Raw genomic sequence first — 23,917 nt, 5'->3', positions numbered from 1 at the left:
CATCATCAACTTGACGGTCAGTTTAACAAGCATTTGCAATGCAATACGTCTCGCATTTACGCGAGTTTAAGCTATTGGCATTGTAAATGACAATGCCTTTTATTTATGATTTAAAAACTAAAACAAAAATAGAAACCATTGTTATTTGATGTGTCAATAGCCCAAAGTTGCGTAAATGCGAGACCTATTGCATTGCAAATGCTTGTTTAGAATTGGTCAGAAATCTAGCAGCAGCATGAAGGAAAGCTCATAGGGAGGGCACATCTTCTTTCTAGAATCCATGAGAGGGGTAGAGCCATATTTAAGTCAGATGATTACCTTGGCTTTAACCCGTTGGCAGAAGGGGTAACACTCTCCAGATGGATGAGGTGCATTATCCAACTGAGATAATTCACTGGCTTCATCGGATAGGCTGATGGGACTCTGATGCCTGTGCGGGAAAGATTCTGCGGCAGGAAACATGTTTTAGTATCTAACACAGGCGGAGACATAATCCCTGCTAAATATAGATGCCTCATGTGAGCTTTGGCAACAGGCTTCAGAGCCGAGCCAAAACGCAGAATGCTGACACTATCAAACCTTTTCCTTGACTACATAAACACTGCAAGTAGATAACATAAAAAATTACGTTTCAACATTTATAGAAGTAATATCGGAAACGGCTTTCCTAACCCGCTTGATTCCTCTGGAATAACGCGGCTGCTTTAGGAAGGGACAAAAGAATCGCATGGCAGCCATTATTAGTGACCAGTTACAGGACACATTAATTTTTGTTAGGCATGGGGAGATTAAGTAATTTGCCCAGAATCACGGAATGTTAAGTGTCCCTGCCGATACTCGAACCCGGTTTCACCAGATCAGAGGTCACCTACCCTAGCCGTTAGGCCACATTCTCTCCCATCCATGAAGTGCATTAGGAATCTACTCAGGTCTCTAGCCAGGTTCTTCTGTGAGATTGTAGTGTGTGGCACACAGCCTAGTGTGCCAGCAACTGGGGGTGCCCTCTTGTGCATACAAACATCAAATATTGTTCCCAGATCCAGGGGAAAGGCACATTTAGTTAATGCCATATTGCTTGCGGTGGAAAGCACCACGCATCAAGCCTGTGTTTTCTAAATGCACTCTATGCGTGCGTCTTAAGTAGTGAGGCCTAAACTGTACAATTACGCCGCCACTGGCAGTACAACGAGGTGAGCTCACTGCATGTGTCTCCTCGCTTGCCTCCCCAGAAGAGTCGTGTAACTAACAATACGAGCCCTTTATGGCACCTTTTATCATCCTCTGCCCAGCGGAACACAAACTCAGAAACCCTGGATACATTGCATCAGATCCGTGATAAATGAGTCTCAAAGGGCGCGCGCATGCACGAGGATAGCCCGCGTGCCGTAATTATCTGAGGTGAAGTCGTTCTGGCGGCCTAATTTCGCCGAGTGTTTTGTTGCTTGGAGGCCATGTTTGCGTGTCTCTCCTTTCTGGCACGGTTCCTTTGCGCCTGTAATTCGTGCTGTGTAGATTCTAGGTTTTGTGCAGACATTTTGTTTCACTTGCACAGCGCAATGCTTTCTGAAATTAGAAAAAGTGCGCATGCTCTCAAACCATGGATTTTCCAAGAGCTGCTAATTCGATAGCTTTTCATTCAATTAGCATATCTGCCTGCCATTAGCAGAGGTGAAGCAGACAGAACCGATTTGAGGCCGTGCCGTTCCTGTAGAAACACAGAAGCGTGCTCACGGACTCTGAAACAACTTAGGCGTAAATGGTAACATACTGTGACCTGACCACTAATGCTGCTTGCAGCTATATAGCCAGCTGATTTTCATTTATTTTATATAGACCTGTTTTTTTTCAAAGAATATTCTTTACAGTGTGCGTAAATATCTTATTCATATGGTAGAGCACATGGCTGGAAGGTGTTGGCTTGTTTGCTCTACTACTTTCAATCTTAACAAGCTCTCGCCATTACGCAAAGGCAGCCGCTTGTTTATATTTCAATCGCGCTTTCACTTTAAGTGAAAGCGCGATGCAAAAATAAACACGCGGCCACCCTTGTCAAAGGCGACTGAAACAAGCTGTCACCATTACACAAATAATAAAAAAGTGCTTTACCCAGTAATTAAAGGATACCATGTCGGGCCGCAAGAAAACGATCCAGTCCGGATGGGCGAGCCCAAAAGGAGACAGGGCGGTAACAAAGAAGCCTAGTTTTCAATGCGAAGCCAGCGTTTAGCATAAACGATGACGCCAGCCATTAGGAATGATGGGCTGGGCTTCAAGTCCCCTTCTGTAATCTACCCGATTACAATAAGCCTCGCAGAGCGAGCAGCGCATGCACGCTGCAACGCAGGTCTGCGAGACCTAAAAAGGTGTTAAGCTTTAAGAGTTCTCACTGGCATGGGTAATCTCAAAAGTGTCTGTGCTTTGCGGCACAGTCTTTCCTTCTTGTGAGGCTGGGCCTTGCATTACTTGCTCAGCCTGGGGTTGCGACTTGGCTGGAGCTGGATGGTGCACTTGTCAGACTTGCACCGTCAGCGTCTTCTTCGGCACTACTTGACTGCTGCTGCAGTTGCACTCTTCACTTAGGCTGCTGAGGATTCAGTGTAGCAGGCTAAGTTGATATGTGCTCTTATTCAGCACTTGTAGCAACCGGTCCGGGGATAGGTTTCATGCTTCCGTGGGGAACAATGGCTCCTAGGGGATATTCACAACACTTTGGCGGCAGCAGCACCAATCCCTTTGGGCATGTGGCAGTGGTGTTGGAAGGCACACTGTTTAGCTTCATAGTTTCTTTATTCAGTTTTCTGCATGAATCATGTTGTGGGAGATCAGACGATCCCTTATGACTTAGGTCAGTCTTAATGACTCTCCTGCTTGGCAGTCAGTTTCTTCTGGGTGACCCACATACTAGGAACATGCTTGCAGAGTCAGGCAGTGTACTTTTAATCTCTGAGCATGCAGACTTCCAGGCACTAGGCAGATACACAGTTTCTCCAGTAAATTTCCCAGTCTTCAAATGATGTCCCCTCGCCTCTGGGAGGCTCACTATCATGTAGACACCAGTCTGGGACACACAGCAGCTCTTCAAGCACACTGTAGAACACTCCCCTTTTTGATCAAGAAGAACCCGGAACTTGAACAAAGTGGGTCCCTCTTTTATACTCCTTTTCCAGGCGGTGGATGTAGATTTCCTCTATAAGGCCTTGAAACCTTTTTGAAGTGGTTCCCTTTCATACCTCATTTTATGTGCTAGGTGATGGCTCTCACAGCAGGTAGTGATGATGCTGGCTCCAAGCAGGAGTAACCAAAACAAGGGTGCAGTGTATGAAGCCTCCACAAGTGGTTGTCATCAGCCTTCCTGAAGTAGGACCATGAACAGACACATCTGCTGACTATCCTCTACAATCCACTAAATGACAGTGCACAAGAAACTCTAATCCTCCATCCATTGCAAAAAAGGTCTTCATAGAATTTCAAAGAGTAGCCCAGTCTCTGTTCCCCCTCACACCTGTGTCTGGATCTCCACCCTCCAGTTTTAGGAATGCAGGCAACATACTTCCACTGTCTGGAGAAGCTATACTCACTGCCCATCTTGTTTCCTGCTAAACCAGGGGTCACCCAATACATTGCACACAGTCTCATTGTCATGTATGTGCCACACACACAAGGAACACATGCACATGCGTAATGTCAGTGCGAGGGTCTGGATGTTACTTGGAAGCTGAACTTTTACAGGAGTTGGGCTGGTAGGCTGCACTTCTCTCAGGCACAGAAAAAAGATCTGTCCAAAACTATTTGTTTGCAAAAATCAGTACTCTGCCACCACCGCTTTACATGATTAACCCAGGACATGGACAGTTCCGCCATACTGACATAAGAGGGCATCCTTGGTGCACACTTTCAGGTCACAGAACCATCTCTGGACCATGGCCTAGGTGGCAGTGCACATGCTGGAATCGCATGTTGTTTGTGCCAGTATAAAGTCAGGATACCAGTTTCACATGCAACAGATATACACATAACATACATATATACACATACATATATGTACATATACACATATACATAAAAGACATAAACATAATACACATAACAAATACACAACAATATGCACATTAAACAAGCATTGGCATAGCCAATAGGTCTCGCCTTTGGGACCTTATAAGTGTTTAGCCATGCAACAGTTGCAAAACTAAATACTTATAAGGTCCCAAAAGCGAGACCTATTGGCTATGCGAAAGTGAAAGTAATCGCGGTAAAGCGCGGCGCGCGCGCCCGTGCACATGCACTGTAGCTCTAGGCTGGCCTGGTAGCACTTTTTGGAGCCCTCTCAATAAGTCTCGCCAGACCAGCGCATGCACTGGGTCAGGCGAGACCTAAAAATCAATCACTTACCTTACCCTGTAGCTCGTTCTGCAGTACTTCCTGGTTGTTCTGCAGCACGTCCTCCGAGCACAAAGCCCACAGCCAACTCTCATCCATTCAAGACGCTGATCTAAAGCGTCTTGATTGGCTTGAGTAGGCTGGCTCCACGCACCAATAGCACTGTAGGCCTGTGCCTGCTCTCCAGCCAGGCCGTCCATGATAGCTGGGTCGGAGAGGTTTGAATTGCACATGTCAGTTTGGCCGTTGCACGGTAGCCGGCCAAACCAGCATTTGCAAGCCAAACTTTAGTGGCCACTCCTCACTGCTGCCAGTCATTGGCATAAGTGACGCACTGGCCCTGAAGTCCCAAAAATCAAATGATAATAAAATCATTTTAAGTGGAGAGCAACTATGTAGTGCCACGGGCGCCGTTTCTGTGATATACTTCTAGTCAAGGGACTTTGGAATGGTGGCAGTATTAAGCATATGACTAACGTCTTTTTTACAGGCTCTCCTGACTAGGCACAGGAATTTTTTAAATTTTGACAAACTAATTGGCGGGATTTTAGGAATTGTGTATTGTGCTTCCTATACTTGAAATTATGGCGTTACACCACGTTGCATAAATATCCAATGCTCACTGTAAAATGTTACGTCCATGAGGCCATGCAAATGCAGCATGTGGTATTTACTATCCAGTCAGAGGTATGTAGCGCCCACAAACAGCCGAAAAAACGTCCCACGCGCTTACCTCTCAGATCAGCCTGTTGGGCACTCCCCGAATGCCCGATAAGCCAGCCCGGCTCTGCTATCTGTTAAAAATGCAATAACATATGCTTGGGCAGAAATCCTCCAACTTAAAGTGCGCCAAAAATTGAATTCACAAAAACGCGGGAGAAATAAAAGAGAGAAAATCTATTACATGGTTTTTCCAAGGTGTGTAACTCCGCGCACACAAGCCCAGCAGACATGGAGGCATTGTATTTGTTTGGTCATTAAACTGCTGTTCGTCCCTGGAGTGTGTATCATTGTTGATGAGGTCAAAGGGGCTCTTCCTTGTTTCTGTGTTGTAAGCAGTAACATATGTGTGGGTTTGTGTGCGTGGGGTGATAGAAACCTGTAGTTAGGGCAACTTGTGGCATGTTCACTTAGCACAACGATGTGTACCTAAACAAAATCACATGACTGGTTTCATACTTCTGGTATATCTGTCTCGGGTGCAAGTACATGGAGTGGGAATCAAGTGTCCAGGTGCAACATAACTACTGCCCCATATTAGGCACAATGTGGCCTGCTGTCATAAACCAAGATGGGAGACGTGCCAAATGTTACCTCGAATGCAGTCTTTAAAGGATGTGTATGAAGTTAACCTACATCATCAGAAGAAGAGTGTCTTTCAGAATATTACCGCATTGGTAGAAATTCCTCTATATATCTTCTCAGTGATATTACTTTCACCATCACAGTTCCTGCCACTATGCCGCAATGCTGAAAATATCTCATTGTAATGGGTTTGGCCAGGTAGCGACGGATTTACTGTGATGTTTACCTTGTGTGGTACTGTGTTTAGCCCCACTTCAATTCTAACTCAGGCCCTTCATGTTTAAAAAAGTTAGCGTTTTTAGAGTGACCTTTTTCAAGATGTGGATTTAATTTGTGTCTTGTTTTTCCTTCCACCGTCTTCTCAATCTCCCTTTCTCTGTTTTCCTCTCTTTTTTGTTTGTCTACAGGCCGATCAGATAAGTCTGTACTCCCTGTACGTGAAGAACCGACACAAAGTTGAATGTAGCCTCGCTTCTCACCGAGTTCCCATCAAGGTAAAGTCTTTTGCAGCCCCGAGTGCGTGGAACCTCCGATGAGTCCTGCGGCAGTTTAAGTACTGAGGGTTCTGCACGCACAGTTTTGAGGAGAGAGCAGGCCCCCAAAATGTCACTGAAGTTGTTAGTGTTTCCCCCAAGGTACCAAAAGCAACTCCTATTCTGTTATGTAAGTACAAAGAAAGTGATCATATTGAACCTAAAAAATTGATAACCAGGTTTCGAATGACCAAACTACTGACATCTGTGTTGGTAAAGGACTTAGGATTTTTGACAAGTTATCATCACTGTGTCCTTCTCTGCACTGTTTTTCGTTAGAGGCAGCTATGAGACCTAAGTGCCTGTGCTCGATGCACAGATGTCTCCACAAACCTTCTACCCCTTTCTGTAATCCAGCACCAAGCAAAGATCTCCAGGTACAATTGTACTCTGCTATAGCCAGTTTACTCTTTTCACAGCCTGTCAAGAGGAACTCTAGCCACAGGTCAAAGTATCTCTAAAGAGGCTTCCAAACTGTGGAATAATTGTCTATTGACCCCCAACAAAATCTGTAGGTGTGCGTACAGTGAGTTCCTAGGAATGGTCAAGAATATACTGAGTTTTATAAGTACAGTCACTCAGTAACTCTCTTAAATGTTAGTAGGTTTCGTAGGGGCCTCTTGTTTCGTTTTCAGGCATGCATGAATGAGCTCAACGGAATGGTTACTAATGTATAGCGAGCTATCTAAGTGCGCTCACTGCCTCTCTCTAGTGTGAATGTTGGCTGCATCCTGCTTCGAGTCAGTGACTCTGGAGTGCACACTGATCCTCTTAAAACAGAAGGCCTTTGCATTACTAGTGCCTAGGAGTGGGATTTGAAAGATGCACATCAAAGTGCCTTTAGGAGATTTAGTGTCGCTTGTGTGTTCTCCCGGAAGTGGCAGACACAAGTCCCATTACCCTTGATCCATCTCCTTTGCAGGCCGGCCAGGATGACACAGAGGTCAGCATGCTCCAGCATCTGCAGAAACCGCTGGAGCAGTTGGAGCAGTACTGGCGCTTCTTGGACGAGATGGCGCAGGAGTGCAGCCAGGAGCTCGTGCAGGAACGCCAGGCTCTCTGCACCGCGCAGGAGCTGCTGCTCTCCCAGGTGCACCATGGGAGGAACCTGCTGGCCGTGGACGCAATTAGAGGATTCGAGGTAAGCTTCTGAAAATGCATCATGTCCATTACCAGTGGAGGGTGTAATGGTGGCTGTGCTGATTGTGACAGTGCACATAATAATTGTGGCCGTGGCAACTCTGGCCACTCGGTATGCGGCATATTTCCGCCATTGCTTTAAACCTGATTGCTTGTTCCACTACACTTGAACGTTGCAGATGTGGCTCAAAGCAGTTAGAGTAGATTTTATGAATGCGCAGATGCTGGCCGCAGACAATAAGCAAATATCAAGGACCCGCACAGGTATGCTCACACTGAGGTTGAATTTCAGGGAGATCCATGCTTTTATAGACATTGAAAGAAGATTTCAGAGTGTAGTAGACAGAGAGGTGGTTTCAAGGTAATCAAACCACATGGACATACCAAGAGGACCTTTCAAGGCGACAGATGCAGATGCAAACCCCGAGAGGAGATTTCTGGTAGATGCACCTAGGAACAAACCCAGAAAAAACATCATCTTGCTTGGGCCTGCACACAATTGTATCAGTTTTCTCCAGATTAAATTCTCCATCTGGCTTTTAGTGGAAAGATCTCCCTGCTACACTTAAAGTCCTCACTAACAGATAACAGAAATGAGGAATGAACTTTAATCCAGTTTATGGCATGTATTTCATGTTTTTAACCTATTTCTCAGCTATAGAATGTTCTAACAAAAATGAGGCACATGGCAACAGTGTCATTTAGCAATTTTGGATGGCTATATAGAGAAGATGATAGGTCTTAAGCAATAACATAACAATACATACATTTAATATATATACAGGGAAAGATTTAGTGTGCACTTATGTCAGTTATTACTTTCAGTTAAGCAGCACTTCATTTCCGCAAACTGCACTGGCACTAGAAGCACATCGGCTCTCGCTCCTACCTCCATACTACTGTATTCTATACACCACTCGGACTCGACCACGTAGATATCCACTCACAACAATGTGCACACGCCTGCTCATTTGTCCTCCTGTGTATGATCTGTATGAATGCCCCATCTCATGGATAGCGTGATTCTTAAAGCTTTTTTTTCTTTATGTCTTACTACCAGAAATTCATGATTATGTCTCACATAAGCCTGGCATGAAATGCAACCCCTCTTAGGAAGCACTTTGTGTATCAGGTCCAGAGATGACACTGTCCCACTGCTAAAAAAATGCAAAATCAACAGCTCCTCGTACACTCAATTACTTATAGGGTGGTTCGACCAAACATGCTGGAACATACCACAAACGTTACACAACCACCCTTGCATCTCCACCCTGCAACTTCACACAACTGTTTGCTACGAGCTACTGAAGCTCCTTTGTGTGAGATAGGAGTCAACTTCAGTTGTTGTCCAACCCTGCCCAGAAGTTTCTTCAGTCTGCAGCACTTGTACAGACCTACAGCTTAATACGGATACTAAGTAGTCCTCTCTTTCCTGTCGAGGCAGGCCCACCTCACCCATTTACTAACTGTTCACTGAATAACCACAAAATAGCATGTGGGGTGTGTCTAGATCTCCTCCTTGGCAGTGTAAAGTATTGGTCAAGAGTATGTTCATTTGGGGCGTGGTCAGGATGTCGAACATGGCGGCTGCTCTTTTCTCAGCTCTGCTGCCTTGTTGCACTTTTCCGCTATTAATACCAGGCCAGAAGGCCCTAGGACACTTGAAGCCCCGGAGCTGGAGGATTGAGGCTAGGGGGGAACCAAGAACCTCAATGGGTGCCTGGCGGTGGGTTCGACGCCAAGGGAGCAGCGTGCGGAGCGCTCCTAAGGCTGAGCAGAGTGGCTGCTTTGGCTCCTCTTCCTGCAGCCACACAAGCTGGGCGGCCTGCGGGAGAGTGGGCATTGGCAGAGGCCTTGGCACTGCACCTTACCAGTTAGTGGCACAGGGCGCTCCTGTGGGAGGGGGCCATATTTCTCAGACAGAGGCTAAAATCTTGGCAAAACCAATGGATCATAGGCTACGCTCCTTCATCACCACCTTAAACCACGCAGAATAATCTGGCATTATGTTTAAGAGAGCCACACAACACGGCAGGCACATAATGCACTAGCACTAGACCAGCATTACTCCTGCTAGTGGATTTCCTCAAAGCATATGGTTCTGTACAACAGGACTACCTGTTTTACCTGTTGCAGAAGCTTAATTTTGGGCCTAAATGTATTTCCTGGATGAATGAGAGTTAGTAGTTCACTCTCCGGCCAATTCCCAATGTACAGAGGGACAAGGCAGAGCTGCCCCATGTTGTACATGATTGAGCCCCTGGCGGCGTGGTTGAGGGGGGATGCCTTGGTGAGGGGCCATGAGTGAGCACCTGAGGTCTGTGATAGAGTCACTCTATATGTCAATGACGTCCTGTTTTTCTTGGTACGATCTCCCCCCTAACTCGGGTCACTGAGTTCTTCAGATCTTAAAGATCTTCAGTGCTTGTTCTGGGCTCATTATTAACAAATCCAAATACTCAGTGTACCTCATGGCATGTGCCTTGAGGATGCTGGACTGGGCAGCAGACTTAGTGGTCCTTTGGGAGGGCTTTTCATTCCAGGGAGTGTATATTACCAATGATCCCACACGGGCCTGGGAACAAAATATCCAACCCCATCTTTATTAGGAAACTCAGGACATGGGTTTTTGGGCAGCACTGCCATTGTCCATTGTCGAGGGCTCAGCGATATAGAAAATGGTTGTCCTTCCCCGCCTGATATATCAGCTGCAGAACTACTACTTCGCACTATCCTCTCAGTCTTTAAGAGACTAGAATCCAATTGGTACAAATCCACGTATGATGGGGGTATTAGAACTCTGGATATACTTTCATACTACAGAGCATCTCAGCTTATTGTCATAAACGATTGGTGGTTCAACAGCGCAGCTAATCCCGCCTTTGAAACTGAGCGATGGGCAATGCTGGGAACCCCTCTCCCGCATCTGTTATATGGAGGCACCCCTCTGGACCATCTTCCAGCAGCCACAGAAGTGGCACTGCAGATTTGGTGGACTCTCACTAAGGCTTAGGCTGGAAAGAACGCCTGACAAAAGAAACCTCATTATGGCTTGGGACCAGACTGTCACAGGTTACTACTTTAGAGGGCTTTATGTCCTGGGATGTCATAGGCATCAGTAGGTTGGGAGACATCTTGTCAGGGTCCACAATTAAATCCTTACTGGAGCTGCAGGCAGAATATGACCTACACTGTTCATACTTTTTTCAGATATCTTCAATTAAGACAAACTCTCACCCAAAAGATCAAAGGACTCTCAAACTTACTGGAACACCATCTCCTAGAGGCCAAAATATGTACAGAAGAGCTAACCAACCACAAAATCTCACAGATGTATTGAATATTAATGATTAATACCCCAGATTCATTGGTTCGGTTGAGAGAGGCCTGGGCAGGAGACCTGGGACAACTAACAGAGACAGTGATTACCTTGCAATTCAACCTCATACAGTGGCAATATTTACACAGGGTACACACCCAGGAGAGATCTTGGAAGATGGGGGCGGTGGACACACCAACTTGCCTAAGATGCCAGTTTGACAGGGGAAGCTGCCTCCTCAACATGCGATCAACCGGCCTCGTTTTTGGGAAGTGGGCGTTGGCGTGCCTGGAAAGAGTGTTGGGTTGAGTGACCTTAAGTTGGTTCTTCTACACACAATAGAAGAGCTAGATGCTGACAGACATCACACTGCCTTGCTGTGGTGGGGCTGGTGATAGCGAAAAGGGGCATTGCCAGGGCCTGGAAGGATAGCAACCTCCCATCATTAGAACCGTAGAAATAGGGGGTGGACTTTTTTGCATGGAAATTCCTATATACAAGGGCAGGGGTTGCCCTCTTAAACATTATACAATATGGGCAGCTTAGTGCCAGTAGTAAGGCATCGTCCATCAGAGAACCGAGAATCCTGGCCACTCCCTGAGGAGGAGATTAAGTCTTATGAAGGCAGGAGCTAATTCGAGGTACCATAGGACAGGAAAGAAGACAATGGGGCTACGGCATCTGCTGATGGATAGTCTTGGGGAGGGGCGGATCATGCATTTGTTCCTATGCATATCCGCACTAACATACAATGTTAAACTGAGGGCTCTACTAGTCGCTATTTTGTTGTTATGTACGATTCTAAATGTGGTCTCTGGTGTATTGACTGTACAAAAGTCAATAAATTGTCATTAAAAAAAGAGTAATAATTTATTTGACTGAATTAACCCCAGTGTTCCTGACTTCCTCCCAATGTATCCTTAAGTGTTTCAAATAAACCACAATGACCACAACCGTACAAAGATGCCTGACAGTGATGCTGTAGCATTCCATCATATAACAGAACTTCAAGGCAACACAGAGACCTGCACATAGGTTTCCTGGTTCCCTTTGAAATCAGGTCAGTGGGATGATTGGCTGCACATCTCACTTTGAAATCTAGGGGAGGGAGCTGATCCAATGGGCCAATGAGAGAGCGGTTCTTTCCTTGGGAAAATCAGTAAGGCCCCTATCCATCCCCACCAAACAGGCAAGCAGGCTCTAGTATCAATATCTGTCGTCTTTGATAGTTATGATAAAGTTGTTGACGCTTTGAGTGTAATAGTGGCTACAGTAGTCGTCTTGGTGAAGCAGTAGCGTTGGCGTGGCGATGACAAACTTTTACCAATTTATCTGCACCCTTCCCCGTCTCCTTCCCCTCTGCTAGGTGGATATGAAGGAACATGGGCAGCTGCTTCTTCGGGACGAGTTCATAATCTTCTGTGGAAGGAAGAAATCCCAGCGGCACGTGTTCCTGTTTGAGCACCTTCTGCTCTTCAGCAAACTCAAAACATCAGAAGGGGGTCAGGAGACCTATAGCTACAAGCAGGCGTTCAAGGTAAGGTCCATACTCTAGCTCTACACTGTATGTTCAGTGCTCCAAACTTACAGAAAGACACCCAGCACTTTACGGAACACTTACACATTAAATAAATGGCATAAAGGTAGCAGTGAGAACTTCGGTGAAAAAATCTGAAATACAGGCATGTAAGCTAATCAAATAGGTCTGTAACGGAGCCAGAAGCCAAACTCCACACTCTGCTACAAAAAGAGTCAGCAAAGTGTTATTGCAAAAATAACAGTTTAAGCTTAAGGAAGAGTCACATGATTTCATGTCCAAAGCTATGGCTAAGGTTGAATAACATAAAAATACGGATAGATAAATACAGCTATTTTGAGTGTCAACAAACAGAAAAATCAAACACTTGCGCATGCAGAGCATTTACTGTACGAAGAGTGTTTTCTGAGCCTTAACCGCGGTCAATTGAGTTATAGGGAGAAGTCTGGGGTTAGAAAGCTTTTCACTATCAATGAGGTCCAGCAGGTTTCCACAGCTGAACTCTGGTAATCATCCCAAATCTGGATGCTTGGTGTCTTCGTGTCCGTATTCAATTCAAGGCTACATAAGGGAGCCGGACTGGCCGGTTTTGTTGCTGTGGTCCAGTTTTGCAGCAGTGTTGCAATATCGACCCCCTGTAACAAAAGCAGGAGCGGTGCTTCTCACTAGCCCCGCCCCCCCCTGCTCCCGGGGCAGGTCGAGCAGCAATCTGCCAGGGCTGGGTGCTGTTACCAGTCCGGCCGTGCTACTCAGTACGAACCATTTGGAGGCAGTGGGCTCCAATGCTAATCCACCAAGAAAAAACTGTAAGTGGAGTGATAGGAAGTCTCCAGCCTACAGGTTGGTAAAAGAGGAATATGGGCCGGACGCGCAGCAGAACCTAACTGAGTGTACGTGCTGATAGGAGTGTCTTTAACGCTGTACCTATTTTAAATCGCTAAATTTGCACATTTCCATTGCTGCTGAATGATTTTTAAAAAGGATGACCTGTAATTGATTGAATTGTTTTTAAAGTTTAGATTTTGCCACTTACGCTTTGCTGTCTGACTTCGTGGGGTGAACGCCATCTTAGCGGAAGAAGGTTGGCGCTCTAGTCGCCTGCAACTTCCTGGGGAGAAAAGCTTAAAGCAAATGCAGGGCCGGACGCACAGCGGACTTTAAAAAAAGCCAGATCTAGAAATCTATCATCCTGCCAACTATAGACCAATATCTCAACTACCGTATCTATGGAAGGTCCTAGAGAAATTGGTTAATAAACAACTTACGACTTTTATTGAATCCAATAACTTACTTGATTCTTCACAAACAGGATTTAGGGCTAACAAAAGTACCAAGGCTACCTTACTAGCTGTGTCAGATAAAAACATCAGGTCTCTAGTCGATCAGGGCAAAGCTGTGGCACTGATCCTTTTGTATCTTACAGCAGCTTTTGACACTGTATCTCATAATAAACTACTGCGAATTCTGCACGAAAAAGGACTATGCTCAAATGCTTTAGCATGGTTCGCATCATTTCTTAAGATTCAAACCCAGATAATTCAAATGGGACCCTATTCCTCCACTGCTAAGAGCATTGACTATGGAGTACCACAGGGAGCTACTCTGAGCCCTACTCTTTTCAATATATATGCCTCCTCTTTGGCAGATATCAGCAGGAAATGGGGCTTTGATGTATGTTCCTATGCTGACGACACACAATTGATAATTCCTTTGTCTGATAGGCTGACAAAAGTGGATACTAAGGACAACCTCATCAATTGTCTTACTGAAATAGCAAACTGGATGTCTGAACATTGTTTAAAACTCAATGCCGGAAAATCGGAGATTTTGCTCTTTGGAGGAGCTCAGACAATTTGGGACAATAGTTGGTGGCCCCAGGCTCTGGGAACCGCTCCGGAACCTAGGCTGGCCGCCAAGAATTTGGGTTTCATCTTTGATAATGCTCTGTCTATGCAGAACCAAGTACGTTCACTATGTGGAAAAGGTTTTGCCATTTTAAAACTTCTTAGAAGACTTTTCCCATGGATTCCTTTAAACTGTAGGAAAGCCGTGACACAGGCACTTCTGGTGAGCAATCTGGACTATGGTAATGCATTGTATATGGGCATGGCCGACTATCTTTTCGCTAGATTACAAGTAGGCCAAAATGCAGCTGCTAAACTTATATGCAACAAGAGTAGATACAGTTCTGCCGCTCTCTGCATGAAAGAATTACACTGGCTACCTGTACGTCAAAGAGCCAATTTCAAGCTCATGTGTTTTGCATATAGAACGCTATATAAAACTGGCCCTCAAATCCTACATGGGAAACTAAAATTTCACGCACCTTTGTGTAATCTGAGATCCCGCCTTCAGGCATTGGCATCAGTCAAACGTACGACCAAAGCTAGGATGGGCGATCGATCGTTCTCAAAATTAGCAGCGGTCAATTGGAATAAACTCCCTCTAGAACTACGTCTGACTGAAGAATACCTAATGTTCAGGAAAAAACTAAAAACACATTTATTTCCCAGCTATTAAACTGCAATCTGGAAATCCTCCCCGCCTACACTCAACTATGTTTTTTTTTTTGCGCCGTGATGTCCCTTGGGATGAGTGTTGCGCTTTATAAATAAATAAAATAAATAAATGGGGAATAGGGAAGAGAAGAGAAACACACTAGCCTCGAAGGCTTGTATCACAGTAGGTAGATGGCGCAGCTCTTGCTTATGCTGTCTCTCCCATGGATGTGCTAAAGGGAATCCATGCCTTTCACACAAGTGGCTGCTGTGAAATGCTCATATATTACCTAAACAGTGATTGTAGTAGATGCTGATGGGCGATATGTAATAGTGAATGGGTCACTTTGCGCCAGGAACATTTTTGGAGGGAAAATATATTGGCTAAACAATAATAAAAACTTCTTAATTATTAAGGGCCCGACATCCTGAGGTTTCCCTCCAACTGCCTTATTTTGATTACAGAAAACAACAATTACGATTACGGCGGTCGGAGGAAAAACCGCAAGAGGATTCTGCCCCTTTTCCGACGGGCTCTGTGAGCCAGACGGAACAGGAGCAGAATAGTAATTCCTTCAGTGATGGCGGAGCCAGGCACGGCTCCGCCATTGGGATTACGATGTCGGTTTCCGACAGCCAATTCATGTCGGCCCTCCCAACATGGATTGGCTGTTGGAAAATGACCTTGGGGTCCCCTAGCAGAGGCCCCTGGGCTTCCGCATATGGGCCTTGGGGGCATCTATGGTGATCCCCTCAACATCCCTGCATCGTGTGGCAGGTACCATGAGGTGCCTGCTACACGGTGCAGGGATGTTCAAAAACTTAAATTTTTCAATGGGAGCTTGTGCGGGCAGTTTCCGCCTGCCTCACAAGCTCCCATATAGAAATGAATTTTCCGACCGCACTATGTGCGGTTGCATCGTAATCAGGTATTCGGAACCGCCGACCTATGGTTGGGCGGTTCCCTCACTGAAACGGTGTCGGTTGGAGGCAACTCGGACCGACATTGTAATGAGGGACAAAGTATTCTTTATTAAACTGTATTATAATAAGCCCTTGTCACACCCACAGAATAGGAATTTTGGCCTGTGGGCACACTGTTGAAGAGTTTCTCTGATGCTACTATGATGGGGGATATGTTGTAATAAGAAAATATAGAGACCGATTGCTTGTATATATCCAAAGCTATACTATTGGGGAATTCTATAATACAGTTTTCTAAACATGAACATAGTATTGAGATAAAGGAATTAATAACTAAAAGTGGAATAATAAAAACATTAAGGATAGTAGACAAATCTCCCTTGCCCTGTTGAGCTGGCTGGCAGACACACTAACCATTATATTTGTCAGATTATTAGCATCTTTTTCTCAAATAAACTGTAATTCCCTCCAGGGTCCGTTGCAGGAGTATAGCCATGCCAATTGTTGACCCTCATCAGTGTCCTCCTGGGGTTTCTGAGCATGAGGATTCCAAGGAGGTGTGGGTTTTGTATGAGTTCATGGTGTCCACTGTTAATAATCTGGTTGCAGTGCATTTGGGAAATTTCAAAAGTAAATGAAAGCAAAATGCTGGTTTGGACACTTTTCTTTTGGTTGCAGGAACATATCTCTGCCAACGTTTGGCCGACATCTATGTTCTCCTGCGTCTTCTAGTTGTGAGGGTATTAAACATGTGAGTTTTTAATAGGTTTGAGCAAGAAACCACACACTAGTCTTGAGGGAATATTTTTGACGAAGGGAGCTTCTAAGGGCATGTCTTTAGTATCTGGACCTGGAACTCCAGGTTCTTCAGAAAACTGGAGATTCCGTAGAATACATGATGGATCCTGCCACATTTGATTACCCAGATTCCTCTGCAAATATAGATGTTTGTGCGCAAAAGATCTCCATGATTTCACTTTTCTGTGCAAGAAAACTCTAAATTATCTGGGAAGTAGCAGAAATCCTGCTTTCAACATTCCCGCAGGTTTTCCGATATCAATAGGAGAGAGAGAGAGAGAGAGAGAGAGAAAGAGAGAGAGAGACATGTGCAATGGAATGGACAAATACTTTAAATATGTGAAGACCATTTTAACACTATATTTACTTTGCAGGGGCACAGCTGTGGACTATTTTTGTCAATTACAGTAGACTCACCCTTGCCAGTAAGATATTGTTTTTGCAGATAGAAGTGTTGCAAGCTTGGCGGTGAAAAGTTTGCTTTTCCCCAGAAATTATTAAACTTTGCAGCACCGAAAATGTGGTGTTTGAATGGAATTCTGGTTATATAAAAGTTGAATAAAAGTGGTGGCATCCATTCAAGTCACATCACACAGGTCTCTCCCGAGTGTAGTCTTCAGAAATGTCTGGGGTCGGTAGGTTTAACTATGTGATGGCTGATGCCAGATTCAAATAAACACCCTACGTCTCAAATAAAAACTTAATTTAACGCTTCTTTAATGCTCTTTACACAATCACGTTTTTGGAGCTTTCCTGTCCTGGAATAGACCCACCACACTCGCGGGGTAACTTTAAATTGACAGAAGTGTGGCAATGCAGAATGATAGGGCATTTCCTGTTATCTATTGATTGTCTCAATCTTTTTGTCTTCCTATTTATTGCAAGTCAGGGTCTTCAAAAACACTTATTGAAAAAATGTTCCTTGGAATAACCTGTTATTATTCTTAATCTTTAATTTCTAAAATACATAGCTTTCATTCACCCACACTGTCTGTTCACTAGATGTTTCAAAATCAAGGGAAATACGGCAATAGGCAATGACCTTTCATGGTCGAGCAAGACTCAAATGTGCACTCTGGGCATCATGGAATATCATGTTTGCAACACTCAGGGGCTGATTACGATGTCAGTCAGGAAATTAGTCAGGATTACGATGTCAGTCGAAAAGTCTCCGACCGCTAGTTGGAAGCTTTCTGATCGCATCGGAGGCTCTCCGACCGACACGGTCGATTTGCAATCCGACCGCCGAATTACGATGTCGGCGGTCGGAGCGTAAAATGGCCGATCATTCCGACGCGGTTCTGACCGGCTATCGGAGTCTTCCGGCTGGTCGGAACTGCACCGTAATCCCCTATGGATGGCATTTCCACCGTGAGGATTACGATATCGGTTCCCGACAGTCTTTCTGTGCCAGTCTTTCCGACACGGAAAGGCTGGCAGAAAGCGGGTTTGGGGGCCCCTAGCAGGGCCTCCTAGCATCTGCAGCCTATGGTTGGGGGCCAAGGAGTACCCAGGCCCTCCTCTAAATCCCTGCACTGTGTGGCATACAGGGTGCAGGGTTTTCGACCCACCCATTTCCTTTTGAGAGCTTGTGTTACGGTCGGTGTACGGCCGCAACACAGGCTCCCATAGAGAAAAGGGAGTATGCGACCGAACAGTGTTCGGTTGCATCGTAATCATGCGGTCGGAACCGCCTACTGGAGGTCGGTCAGGACCGAGACGTGTCGGTTGGAGGCAACTCCGACCGTCATCATAATGAGGCCCTAAGAGTCTGAGGATGGAATGGTATCTTAATTTTGTATACTGTTTAAAAAATTACAGGTGGAAAACCTTGTGACCCCTTTCTATTTTCCCTACTTATATTCACTATGTTTTGACTTCAAAAATGAGTTCCTTTTAGGATCTAGAATTAGAGCGTTAGCTGGGCTGCTCTTCCCACCCTGTTTTCCCCTACCCTCCCTCTCTATTGACAGAAAAAGTGGATCTGGCAGCTAGGCATTGTAGGGAGGAGCTAGGGGCAATGCCGGTTGCCCTTGCCCCATTCCATTAGCCCGATCACTGACTAAGGACCTGAGAGGGCCATATGCATATCAGTGAAGCAGCCCAGAAGGGATCTGACAATGGCAGACATCCACCACCAGCAGCAAAAGGATGTTGTCCGCCATTTTTAACAACTTTAAAAAAAAACGCACCAGGCCTGGGGCCGCAAATATCTAGTTAGATGTATTTATATGTATTTTTACATTTCACATTAAAAAGTCCGGCAGGAAACACTCACCACTGAGGGCAGAGCTACAGGCCGCCTGCTGTTTTTACAAGAGCAGTCTTGAAATGTAAATAAGGAAACCAACAGGCCACTCCCTGTTTGCTTTCAACAGTATTTAATCCTCCACCACCATGGAGATACTGACACGTATATATATTTAGCATAAAGGAGTCCTGGCTACAGCTTTTCTGGAATGATATATACTTCACAAGGGAACTGAAGCAGTTAATTACACATCTACTTACCATTGCGATATTGTGGTTGTCCTTATTCTGGATTCACTATTTTTGTTGGTTGTAATAAAAAGCTAGATATTTCACATACAACAGATTTAAACCAAACCCCCTGCCCCGCTTATTTGTTAATTTATTAATGTTTCCACTGATTTTAAGTTGTGACAGAGTTGCAGCAGTGCTTCGTTGTAATTTCAGTCCTAATTACCACTGAATAAGTTGTCCCAAACCATCTACAAAAACACAGTCATGAAGATAGTACCCCAAATAGTTCTGGAAATTTTGACCCAAGATGTAGATATAATCAAGACCTAATTTAGCTGCTGAAAAAAACAGAAAGCACCCCTTTTCTTGATTCACATGCTGTGCATTATTCCACCATCTAGTGCTTGGGTCAGGAATAGTAATTTTTTTCTTTCTTACTTGGGGCGTCCTCGACCACCATTTGGTGCTAGGTTCAGTTACTTAAAGCATTCCAAACTGCGAGCTCTCACTAAAAAAAGAACCGGCCTACAACATTCCTAGAAGGAGGCTAGCAGCAGGATCCTTTCCTTATGGCCTCATCAGTAAAGTGGGCAGCACAGGTGTTATTATCATAGCATGGTTCTTTAATGGAAAGACTACAAAAGAACATACTGTTTTTATACCGATTCTTTATAGAAAGGCCTAGATCTGGAAGGCTTTTTGTGCCACCCTCACTTAATAGAAAAACATAAACCGAAAACCACGTTGTTATATGCTATTCTTCCTAAAATATCTGAATGTTCAAGGGCTATGGAAAATCTTTCCTAAAAGAATGTAGGCTTACCCGCCCTATAGCCATCATTCATGAAAAACTGAAACGTAGAACTGAAAATTCTGTAGTTCCCAGCATTGTAGCTTCAGAAAATTCTGCAGGATTTTTAATATTCCCCCAAAATTCTGAAAAGGTAACAGACTTTCAATATTAACACAAACGTATTCCCTTTCGTATCCAGTGAATGTCACTTTGAAAGACAAGAATGTCAAAGAAACTACAGAATGATCACTCTAGGTGACCTTGTTATGTTTCCATTTAGGAATGCATATTTGTGGCTTTTCCTCCCATTTGTGTACATATTTATAATTATTTCTTTACAATTAATAATTTTACTGCACTATGCTGCAGGGGGAGATGCTTTTTATATGGCTTAACCTCATGTGAAAAGCAAAATTCTCATGTTAGAAATGAGATTACTTTGTTTATTTTGGGTCCTCTTCTGATGGCTGGGGATCATGCACAAGCAAATTAATCTATACAAGATGCAACCTTGGAGAAATGTTGTTGCAGGCAAGTTACTGTGTTCCTGTATGCAATCCATCATAAAAAGGCCTTCAAGTAATCATTATTTGGTTAATCCATTCTCCTTGCATGTCCCTCATGCTCTCTGCTTCCCCAGTCTTGCGTCTCTCTACCCTTTGTTTCTATTCGTGACCACTACTGTCCTTTGTTTCTTTTGCTCTCTGTTCTTGCCTAATGGTTCCCCATAAATCTCTCTTTTTGTTGTGGCCTTCACTTTAAGCACTGTTTCCTTGTTCTCCTTGTCCTTGTCAGTGTCTCTTAAACCCAGTTTATCTCGCTCTTTCACCCTGACTGAGTCCTTCTCCAGCCTACTCTCTACCCAATCTGTTTACTCAATATTCCTGTGTTTACTGTGTCTCTCATTCCTCATCTCTGGCTCTACTAGACTGCTGACATGGGTCTCACAGAGAACATTGGTGACAGTGGTCTTCGATTCGAGCTTTGGTTCAGGCGCCGGAAAACCAGAGAGTCCTTCACCTTCCAGGCAGGCAGCGTGGAAGCCAAGAACCGCTGGACCACTGTGACTGCCCAGCTGTTGTGGCACCAGGCCACTGAGAACAAAGGTGAGGCAGTTTGTTCAAGTAACACACTTTATGACCCTAGGTCACGTATAGGGTTGAAGGGGTTGCAAAAAAGTATGTAAGATAACCATTAACATAACCCACAATCATACCTAGAACATAGCCTGTAACAAAATGTAGTAGAAAGCCTTCAGTATCAGCTATGATGTAACCCATCACAAGAAAAACCAATGTTCTTTTAAGACACTCTGTTATACAAGTGCTCACCTTTCTTTGATGGTTGGGTGGCATAGGGACTACTCCTGGAGAAGGAATCCTCTGTCCACCATAAATTGGATGGGCAGTTGAACTATATATGTAGTATATTGTCTTCACCTGTCTTATTACTCTCACATTTCTCTGTCCTTTCCCCAGCCTCTCTCTGGTTAACCTCTCTCTCTCAGTCCATCACCTCCATCTCACTGATCTCATTCACTTGAATTGTAACCTCCCGGTGCATCTCCTCTCTCTCTCTCTCTGTACAGACCGTCATTCTCCAGAGTTGATGTCCGTAGGTCTGGGCAGCAAGCCATTCCTAGATATCAAAGCAAGTTTTGGAGCACTCAGCGAGAGGACAATCAATGCTTTGCTGACAGCTAGAGGTAAACCTGGATGACCGTCTGCATAAAATGTGCTCCCAAACCTGTTCGAAACATAAAGCACCCTTCATTCTGTCATCCTTTGTTTCATGTACGCGGCCCGATTAGGTATCTAATCATAACTGAACTCTATAAAGAATGTTCCAATTGTTTCCACCTTTCTGAAGCTGCTCGCTTGTAAGCTGGGCAGAGCAGCTAAATTAGACATATCTGAAAGTTTCTTCCTACCTCTCTTTTTATGGATGCCTGATGTTCAAGGAAGCCCCACACCTTCCACCACTAAGAAAGCATTCTGAATCCTTCTAGTGTGAAGTGAAGCTCAGTAGAAATAAATTATTTACGAGAGAAGCCTAGACAGAGTGTTTTATTAGGTTTCGCCTAGGCAGCGCGCATGCGCTGCTCTAGGAGAGGGCCTTTAGCAATCGGTCTTCACTTTTCAAGCACTGCACTCGTGCTTGTGGCGGCATCAACCTTGAGGGAGCGAGCAGCGGCGCAGCCACGTTAATTACAAACATATGGCCCATGCACGCCGCTGCTCGCTCCCGCAAGGTCGATGCCGCCACAAGCACAAGTGCTTGAAAAGTGAAGACCGCTTGTTTCTATTAGAGTGCGTGTTGTTTTGCTGTCTCTCTAGTGTGCTGCTTCCCGCCTCAAGCACCGCTCCTGTGTGCTCCTCGTGTTGGTCCATCTCTCCCCAGCGCATCCATTGCTTCCTCATGCGATCTTTTTTTTTTTATATTTATTTTTTTATTCTATACCTGCCTTGAGCTCCTGAGTTGGTCCCAACACAACCCCCATTGCACCCCCTCGTGACTGCTACCCGTGCACTCCTCATCCGCTCCTCTGTTGTTCCCCACCTCTCCCAGCGCTGTCCTTGAAAAAAGATATTTTTCAATTTTATCGAGGGCCAGCAGCTGTCATCATTTGCTGCCAGGCCGCTCAATTTCAGAAAATCGCTTTTGCACGTTGATTTTTTTATTTATTTATTTACCGCTCCATATGCCGTCTGCCATTTTTTTTGTTTGTATTCGCAAATTGTATTGTTAATAGCATGGGCACAAAAAAAATTAATAAAGTTAATGTATTTCCAATTAACTCTATTTAAAAATCCATTTTCCTTTTCAATCTGGAATGAGAAAACAACGATCAAAGAGCACCGAAGTCATAAAAAATTACTGCAATTCACTTTATCTCAAGAGTGAATAAGTTTATGCCAGTTACACATTGTGACATCTTGAAACCCTCTGACAGTAACTACCAGAAGACATCAAACTTCAAATCACGAATCCCCAATAGCAGGAAACAGAATCTCGCCTAGGAATGACAAATATTTTTGAAATGGCTATGTGCTGAAATTAGGCATTTCCTTAAAGTGCAGCGCAGAATGTCTGGTAATGTTTAAATCTCCTCTCATGCCTGATTCCCCAAGACTTAGATCAACCCTAAATAAAACTCCACCTCCACTCCCTCCTCCCTCCACCTCCACTCTCACACCTTCACTCCCCCCACACTCCCTCCACCTCCCTCACTCACCCTCTTCCTCCACCTTCACTACTCCCTCCCCCCACCCCCTCACTGCCTGCACCTCCACTTTTCCTCCTCCCATCCCCTCCCTCCCTGCACCTCCACTCCACTCCCCCCTCCCCCCACTGCCCCCTTCCTTGCATAAACAATAAAACTAGAACACATTTTTGGTGTTAATTCTGTTTTTTATTAGGATACTTCAGTTGTATATAATGTTTTCTAGGTTATATATAAAGTCACAAATGGTTATAACACTTTTTTAATTATGACTTATAACTTTTAAACATGATACGCAACATTCACAATGCTTTGCAACACATATTAAAACGTTAACAAAGCCAATAGCTCTCTCTAAACACTTATAAGGCCCCAAAGCCGAGACCTATTTGCTATGCCAATGCTTGTTTTAATAGGGTGAATGTGTAGCTCTGCTGCTGTCTACCTCTGTGACATTCGGTAACCCTAGCCAAGAGTGTTTACTTTGTAAGCTGTTCATGGTATTCAACGTTACTTGTAAAAAGTGTTTGCTTTTCTTTAATCGATCCCTCTTTTCAGTGAGTTCTGTAATCTCCAATCCAATCTTGAGGTGAGAGTGTGCTGTAACTTTAAATGCAGCAGAATATTATTATGTCAGAAAGTTCCATTCTTGTTTACCATGAAACCCTTCTGTGTTAGTTGAGGACTGGTGCCTGGCCTAGATGGGCTTCACAGGGTTTGTTCCTGATTAATCCTTCTACTTCAATCAAGACAGCCTCAGGAGACATCTTTCAACAATTCAGTGACAACCATGCTGAACCCACAATAATAGCGAACAACCTAGTTGAATTGAAGAACTCACACTTCTTAAAAAGAAACCGGGTATGTCCACAATGTCGGTGAATCTTGCTTACAATTTTTGTTATCACCTTATTATATTGAAACATCGCCACCCTGCACTTTTACTTTCAACAATTTCACTGTTCTGTTGGGCTTCTCTCATGCTA

At 44.5% G+C, this 23,917-nt stretch overlaps 1 protein-coding gene across 2 annotated transcripts in view; it reads left to right on the top strand.

Moving 5' to 3' along the window:
- Positions 1–23,917, top strand: part of ARHGEF40 (Rho guanine nucleotide exchange factor 40) — a 277,055-nt gene that overhangs the window by 222,806 nt on the left and 30,332 nt on the right. For both annotated transcript variants that reach the window (XM_085600773.1, XM_085600764.1), the window contains exons 16-20: positions 6,090–6,176; positions 7,138–7,356; positions 12,041–12,211; positions 20,637–20,814; positions 21,297–21,413. In XM_085600773.1, the coding sequence (XP_085456899.1) occupies positions 6,090–6,176; positions 7,138–7,356; positions 12,041–12,211; positions 20,637–20,814; positions 21,297–21,413 (772 nt within the window). The remainder of the gene's footprint in view (positions 1–6,089; positions 6,177–7,137; positions 7,357–12,040; positions 12,212–20,636; positions 20,815–21,296; positions 21,414–23,917) is intronic.

This window comes from Triturus cristatus, chromosome 1_2 (genome assembly GCF_964204655.1).
Source record: "Triturus cristatus chromosome 1_2, aTriCri1.1, whole genome shotgun sequence".
Taxonomy (NCBI): domain Eukaryota; kingdom Metazoa; phylum Chordata; class Amphibia; order Caudata; family Salamandridae; genus Triturus; species Triturus cristatus.
This window is presented reverse-complemented; position numbering and strand designations above follow the sequence as displayed.